General features: G+C 36.7%; 1 protein-coding gene across 1 annotated transcript; it reads right to left on the bottom strand.

Annotated features, from left to right (window-relative positions):
- Nucleotides 1-305: 305 nt before the first annotated feature.
- On the bottom strand, nucleotides 306-7,212 carry LOC109589593 (uncharacterized). The gene is made up of 6 exons (XM_020005649.1): nucleotides 7,179-7,212; nucleotides 4,805-5,827; nucleotides 4,008-4,061; nucleotides 1,041-3,128; nucleotides 640-939; nucleotides 306-547 (listed from the first exon to the last, which is right to left on the bottom strand). Exons 2-6 carry the CDS (start codon nucleotides 5,823-5,825, stop codon nucleotides 456-458), a joined length of 3,555 nt encoding a protein of 1,184 aa, XP_019861208.1. The 5' UTR covers nucleotides 5,826-5,827; nucleotides 7,179-7,212; the 3' UTR covers nucleotides 306-455.
- Nucleotides 7,213-8,563: the final 1,351 nt, after the last annotated feature.

Below are 8,563 nucleotides of genomic sequence, written 5' to 3'. Positions count from 1 at the left end.
AATATTAGGAGGTGTAGGGTATAAAGTACAATACTTACTTGATACATCAGTACAGTCTATTCTGTTGTATTGTATTATATTAATATATGAATTAATGAGAGGAGGTGTCCCTATAAACTATACAGGGACTATTAATAACAATATATACGGTATGTATACCACTGACCTTACTCAATACAGTAACGTTATCAAACTCTACCAACAGGCTCCCTTTACTGTCCCAGAGAACTTTACAAGTTACTACACTGGCAGCCATTTTATCATAAACCACGCCTACTTACACTCAAACCACACCTCCAATTATAAAAAGTTTTACTCAAGACCAATAAAAAATTAATGTATGTGAATGGCACAGATCATAATGACATATCTCTAATAGTAATCATGTAATTAAACTTTAATATTACAAATCAGAAATCAAATTATGATAAAAAGGGTGCGTGCATATCTTTCTATCAAGATGATTTATTCTTTTTAGTTGTTGGTAGAGACAGTTCATCATCATTAGTCTGGGATTGATTAGCATTTCTTTTTAATCTCTTACGTCCTATACAACAGTACTTGATATAATTAAAGGTGCATAAACACAATGTGGAGATACATACATGTAATACTACATATATCTGATATGTCACTCACTGATGTGATCAGCTGTTGGTTTGCCGCTGTCACATTGTTCAAGAGCATTAACTAGTGTGGTCCAGGTTGCTCCTCCTTTAACATCTACACCATCAGCTCTCTGCAACCATTTAACTATACACTTTCTAAGGCAGTCTTCTATATCAGAGGAACTTGCAGATATAGTACTCAGTGTATTATCATATAGTCCCAGTTTGAGTCCTAGCTCCTTCCAATTGCTACTATAATAATGACCATCCTTCAAGTCTGTAAGGATATCATCTAAATCACATACATCAAGTGCCTGTGAGTGTCCTGAATCTATAAAATAAAACTATTAATTATGCACATGTACATGTAACACTCAGAGCAATATACATGAAATAGTGCTTGGGGCTGTGTGAATTTTTTCAATGACTTACATGCACTCACTGAGGTTATCATTGTAGGGCCACAGTCTACTATACCAAACCAGCACCAGTAGCTATCACCAGCTATATCAGCTGACCTCTTGCACAGTGTACAATTGATGGAATGGTCTTCCTCTACAACACAGTAACAAGTGCTTCTCTTAGGGCAAGAGAATGCTGTGACATGATTGTGTTCAACATTGATGGTATCAGCACTGTCACTGACAGCCTTCATGACTAATTTGCAAATATCAGGACACTTTGCTTTTGCTTCCTGAACTGATTCATCAAAATAAACTGCAATGTCTGAGTAGCGGTTGATTACGTGAAGTGTGTAACGTTTCCTTTTAATAAAAATCCAGAAAGAAAGTGCATCACGATACCTGTAGTACTGATCTGGATCCAAAGGAGGGAAGTCTACTTTGCCAGGGCATTCATTGTAACTGAGGAGGTGAGTAATGACTAATGGAAACATTCCCTGTGGAACTGGAAGAGTATTGATACCATCATTATCCAGCCAGACAATAAGGAGAGGCTTAATTTCTGTTTGAGGTTCAGGTGGTTCAGTGTACGACTCCAAAGCACAAGGAATAAAATAATCTCCATCTTCTCCACTGGCAATGATACGAAGATGAATAAGAAGCTTAAGTAAATGAGATGGCTCAAAATTAGGTGGAGAGAAAAGTGAAGTAAAGTGATTCATCAAAAGCTTCTCTTTAAAAAAACCAACATTATGAAGCTTGCTTATATATTTTTCAGAGGGCACAGGGTTGGCAATTAAGTGAAGAGCTTTCCTTTCAACGTAAGTGAGAGCTAGCAGACGTGATAGAACCTCAAGAATAGGCTTAGGATCAACAAAAACTAATTGTGGCAAGATATCAGGATAATACAGGATAATAGTGACATTGTGGAGATACTGTAAGGCATCCTTAGTATCATCCTTATTCATTTTAAACCTTTTACCAGCAGATATAACTTCATCTATTATGAGAAAACTGCGGCTTTTGTCTTCTGCTACTTTTTGTAGCCAAAGCTCAAATGCAAACCAACGAATTGGCACATTTATTTTAAGAGAAGTGCCTCCACAATTTGCTATTGATTGACATAAATCCTGTCCTGTTTTCATTCTTCCTTTATCTTCAGGGACTAGCGTATTAACAGGAAATATGATAGACTCTCCGCGTACATTGGGGACAACATAGTTCTCTACGTCAGGCTTCAATGAAGACATCAACTCTTTATTCATCCCCTTAAGTTTGTCTTCATTTATGAGATCATAATGTGTGCCAAGTACAAAATTCATTGGATGTGAAGGTGTTTCAAGGACATAAGGGACATGAATTGGTTTTAAAATGGCTCCAGAAGAAACTGCTGACAAAAAGAAATCTCGATTTGAATACTTTAAGTTCAAACCACAGGAAAATGTCTCCCCTCCAATCCTGTATTGGAAATCAAGCTTTTTATCAAGAGGTTGGGAGAGATCAAGTGTGATGATATTGAGAGAAGCTGTTCTAACAAACAATGGCAACAGCTCCTGGTATGCTGGCTGACCTCCAGAATCAATAATATACAACCAATGACCACTTAAATATAATTGACCTTCTGAGCTTTGGATTGTGTCCACAATTTCTTGAATCACACCTTTGCCAATTAAAAAACTTTCATTTGAAGTATCAATAGATTCTTCTGTTTCAGTAGCAGAATCATCTTCACTAGTAGATTCATCCTGTGATTCTGAAATTTGCTGTTCATCTGTTGTAATTGGAAAAGAATTTCCAAAGACACCTTCTTGATGCTGAGTAGCTGAAATTTCTTTCATAGGCTGAGAAGCAGCAGCTTCCTTTAAATCAGAAGCCAGTCTTTCAAGTAAACCATCTCTTTCAACTTTCTCCCATTTCATAGCTTCATTGTCGACAGATACTCTTGTAGCTTTGACAGCTGGACGAGCAATTGGTGTACTATCAGTGATGTGGGCGGTAGGTGGGTTATTCAACAAAAGATCTTGAGCACAGGTTTTACCAGCTCCAGGAGGTCCATGCATGTTAACACGAGTAACAGTTAGCTCAACAACACCTTCTTTTAGCCACTTTTCTATAATTCCTAAAAATATTGCTTTACGACATGTACAAAAGAAATGTAAGGGTGTGAGGTACATGTATACTAGAGTTTGGACCAAGAAAAACTGGAATAACTTTTTATATGAATGTGGGATAAGAATGAGACTTTCACAGGTTCTTAGTCACCCAATGCCGCTTCAGGATCTCAGGTCTTGGGTCTCTCAGCCCTTGGGAACCCTGAGAACCGAGTTCTCCCTATAAACCCAATGGCATACCAAAGCTAACCGCAATGACGTTCTATGATGTCATAGTTTACATAAGCACATGGGGTCGAGTGCCCAAACTGATAATTCTTCTTTTAAAATGCTAATAGAGCGAGATCTTCTGATAATGATGGCCTTTATGAAGACTAGTTGACTCCAGCAGCTATTGTACTGCTTATCAGGAAGAACAAAACTGTTTTAAGAGTGAAACAACACAGCCGAAATAGCGGCCATGTCTCTATGAATATCATTATAACACGTCATTAGTGACTTAGCTACATTTTTCAAATTCCAATGCAGCTGCTTCCACTTCCGGTCCATTCTCAGTTGGGACATAGTATATATACATGTATATAGACCATAAATGATTACTGTATATAAATGGAAAAGTTGTGCTGTTGAATTGATACACTGAATAATTACCCTTGCCACACATAGGCATATGGGCAAGGGTATATTTATCAATGGAATTAAATTGTATATTTTATGATGAACAGCAAACAAAAAAGTTAATTATTCCAGCTATTACAGTAATTGTATATGCTTAGACAAAATAATCTTAGACCTTTTCCCCATTCCCCTAAGTTGTAAAAAACAATAGTGTTGTGATGATTAACTGGCTGACTATTGAAATGTTATACATGTGTGCATGCACATACCTGGCTGCAAAGTTTGGTTCTCTAGTTCTCTGTCTCCTAATAACTGTTTGGCACCTACTCAAAAATACAAATGTGGATAAGGTCATTGGTAACACAAATACTTATGTAATATACACATGTACATGTAATACATGTTTTATATTAAAGTTACATGTACACAAGTATGTCAAACAAAGATTCATTTATGATCAAGCTCAATCACTTATACTTCTATACAATGGATACAATGGGACATGAAAGTGTCAGGTGTCCTTTATGTGGAGGTTACTTTATAGACCCTATAAGGTGCTAACTTCTAGAAGCAATTATAGATACCGTATATGAGACACTATTCGTAATTTTCCGTGTTCTATCCACATTCTTTAATGAAAAAAATTTGAATTCTCCTGCTGGACGGCAAAACCAATGAATAGGAAGCCAAAAGCAGCCTTTGTGGACAAGTCGCTTCAAGTGCAATGAAGATTTTTCTCAGGAGACATTCTGGGCTTTATTCTTCATTGTTACTGGCATTTATTGCCACTCAGGCAAGCTCTGGAAGCCATGAAGGCCTCTTGTTCCTTGTTTCCCCATGTAGCTACACTGTATCTTGCTGTCCAAATTATGAGTGTGGGTGCATACCGTAATGCAATAATTACTGGCAGAAATTAGCGCCCTATAGGGTCTATACAGTAAGAAATGTAATTGGTACACTAGGTGCTGTCCATTAGGAGGTGTGCACTATATAGAGAGTGTTTGTTAATAGAGGGTTTACTGTATTAATGGTATATTATGTGTGTGTATTAATATTAGTAACTCACCTCCACCAGTTAATAGTATTTTTTTTATTTGAGTGTGTCCTCCTTCATTAGCTATCTCTACTGCACTCTTTCCTCTCTCATCTTTACTGTTAGGATCAGCTCCTAACTGCAGTAGCATTGATACTTCAAAACTATCACCAGCTTTAACTGATTCATAGAGTGAAGTGACAAAATTGTCATTGTCTTCTCTTCTGATAGGAATTGTATCCTTGTCAACAGCAACTTCCAATATTCCTAATCTACTCATTGATTCTTTTTTGTTATTGATAGCATCAATAATAGACTGTGATAGTGAGGTTGGTATTGACAGTGTAATAACAAATGAACCATAATCAAAGCTAATGTGACTGAAGAGATCTGATGTTACTCCAAAGTAATGCTTGAGGACTGTCTTGAGTTTACTTATTGTCATTTCTTCCCATCTGTCATTCAGTTTAATTATGACTGGTTTTGTTTGATCACTAGTGGTTGGTGAGGCTGCTGCTGGTAATGATGACAATTTCTCTTTGATTGTTGATCGTATGTACTTCAATTGTGATGATTCTGAGAATTTATCAAGACTATCAATGTATTGAGTTAGTTCAGTTTGCAGTGCATTTGAAAGGTAAGTGTATGTCAAGTGTTTAAGTACACCACAACTGAAGAAATCATAATGAGGCTGAAGAGAATCAAATAGTTCATTAACATTGCCATATTTCAAACTGGATACTCGAATGTTTAAAAAAGCAGCTGCACTCCTAGCTACAGCTTTAATTGTCACTTTACCATTTTCCACCAGCTCCTCAAACTCATCTCTCAGTTTAGTATCAAGAGTTGCAAAGCGAGAATGAAGACTTCCAATATTGGTAGCAACTTCACTCTTTGAACTGAGCTCAATGACAGTAGTAGGAGTGGATGATTGTGATCCAGTGATTGTTGGTTGTGGTGTGTGAGATTGTGCAGTGACATCCACTGGTTGAAGTGGTCCCTTACTGACTGATGGTTGCTGCTCTAGATTAGGATCAACATGACCACCTTTCATTTCTATTAATTATAAGTAATCATATGAATATAAATATGTATATTAGTGACAGTAGTATACTACTATGATAATTGTTTTTCCCATTTTACATTGTTCAAAACATCAATAAATTATGAAGTACTATACATAATTTATTGGTGAAGTATTATGGTGGTTCAATGAAATAATCGCCAATATAAAGCTGCCATTTTGTTTCAAACTGAGCATGCTCAATGGCACATGGTACAAAATCACCAGTATGAATTTTGCCAATTAACTTTCCACAGGCAAATTTGCCACATATTACTCTCACCAATAAATCAGCTTGTATGGTACTGGCTAGTAACCACATAGCAGGTCATTTTCATGGCTATCATTTTGGGGTGCACCATCAAATAAAACACATTCAAGTGCCCAGGGGCGGATCTAGGATTTAATTTTTGGGGGGGCAATTGTGAGATGGGTGGGGTAATTAGGGGTGTGGTCAACTAAGCTTGTGCAAAACTTTTGGGAAAGTAATAATTATGAAGACTAAGCCTGCTAAAATGAGCCCCTTTGTGGTTTAAAGATAGTTTACATAGTCCAGTACTGCAGCTGCTTCACAGTTTACATAGGTAAACCTAAGTTTACATTACTCCAGAAAATTTTTGGGGGGCATTGCCCCCCTGGCCCCCCCATAGATCCGCCACTGCAAGTTAGTGATGGGCGATATGGCCAATTTTCTTAATTTTCGATAACGATTGATAATGGACTTTTTAAGGAAATATCGATTATTAACGATACGATAACCACACCTTCATTTAGGGGTGTGTAAAGGGTGTGGCTAATGATTTTAGCACAGATATAACTGTACTGAACATGAGAGAAGATCATTTCCTAATCATTTTCTTGCTCTTGAGCTTGGTTCTCTTTCTATTGAAGTAGGCTGAGCTAACAACTGCTCAGTTGCTTCTTTCTTGCAATTCAACAGTGCAATTACTTATTAAAATTAGTTATTTAACCTTAATAAATGGGCGCGGTCAATAGATCGATGAAAATTGCATAAAATTTTCGATAATGATTCAAATCGATTCCATAAAATATCGTTTATATCGATAAAGAATCGATATATCGCCCATCACTACTGCAAGTGCCATCAATTCACAATTTGCCTACTTAAAGCAAACTGGCTTACAAAAATAACAATAATCTCGATCTATCTAGTCTTGTGCCCTGCCTGCCCCTTCGCTTTAGAAGGAGTGGGCATGAGACTATTAGCTATCAATCTACACACACACACACACACACACACACACACACACACACACACACACACACACACACACACACACACACACAGAGTCAATACTAATACAATCAGTGATATTAACTTACTCTCTTGATCTAACTTGTCAGCTGCAGCATTCTCATTCATAGATTTAAGAGCATCTGACAGTGAGTCAAAGGTAGCTCCTCCTTTACTGTCAACATTATCAGCTCTGGACAACCACTGGCAGAGACACTCTGTCAAGCATCGAGATACATCACCAGGATGATTCCTTTCAATGGCACCCAGTGTGTTCTTGTGTAGTCCTAGTTTAAGTCCCAGGCGATACCATTTTGCCTGAGGAAAACCACATCTCTCCAGTAGGTCAACAACATCAATAAGCTCACCTAAAATCATATTCAATGATACATAAATAGCTAATGAACATTACCAATAGTCAATGGAGAAGAGAAGAGATTCAGAGAAGAAGAAAAGCCGAGAGAAAAGCTGGTTTTGGTAGCCATTGCACTGCTATAGGGCGTGGCAACAAAATTCAAAATATCTTTATACGGAAAATATACGGAGTATGAGCGCGGCTATGGATTAATAATAATTCCGATGCCGTCCATTGCAGAGCACTTATGGTGAAATGCTTGCTATTGCCTTTAGTATGTTACCATATCAGGTAGGTATATTTTCTTCTTGTCTCTTCATACTATATAAATAAAATTTAAGAAGCAATCTTTTAATGTATGATAAAATTAGAGCTGAAAATCCATTGTGTATAAATCACACAGTGGTCATTTGTACTTTTGTCTTTTGTAAATGGCCGTAACTTTAAAAATTGAGGTCGGAATTAGTTCAAACTTGCGACACAGCATAAGTACATCAATATGTATCAGACAACAAGAATTATTACTACCATTATTATGATAATAATTTTTGAAATAACTTGTTACATTCTTTCACAATATCAGCATGTACTAATGAAATCAGTTTCAATTGTAGTTTATTATAACTGGTAGTGGAGTACTCTTGAGCTCCTACTCTGAATGACCACTGACTGTAATCAACACCTACAGGACAATGAACAAATGAACATTACTATCACTAATGGACACACTATAATGGAGCAAAATTTTTGAGGGCTGTAAATTTCAAAAATTTTTTAAAGGTTTGTAAAAATTAATTTCACGTGAATTAATTTATTACAATACAAGAGAGTAGAGAGTGTAATTTTAGCAAAAATTAAATCTGCAAAATAGATTTTAAGGCAAATTCATAAAAATTACAGCCCTCACAAATTATTAAAATATTCTAAGTAGTGACCAGTGTGTGTGTGTGTGTGTCTGGAGGTGAGTATCAGTAATGTAATACCTGAGTCCCTTGATATCTGCCCTCAGCTTCACCTCAAGCAGATATCTCAGTCCTCAGGTATTACATTACTTATACACACACACCTCCAGACAGGCTGGACTACATGTACATGTACAGTTTCATTACCTTCATTATC

This window comes from Amphimedon queenslandica, unplaced genomic scaffold (assembly GCF_000090795.2).
Source record: "Amphimedon queenslandica unplaced genomic scaffold, v1.1 AMPQUscaffold_11147_Cont15520, whole genome shotgun sequence".
Classification (NCBI taxonomy): domain Eukaryota; kingdom Metazoa; phylum Porifera; class Demospongiae; order Haplosclerida; family Niphatidae; genus Amphimedon; species Amphimedon queenslandica.
This window is presented reverse-complemented; position numbering and strand designations above follow the sequence as displayed.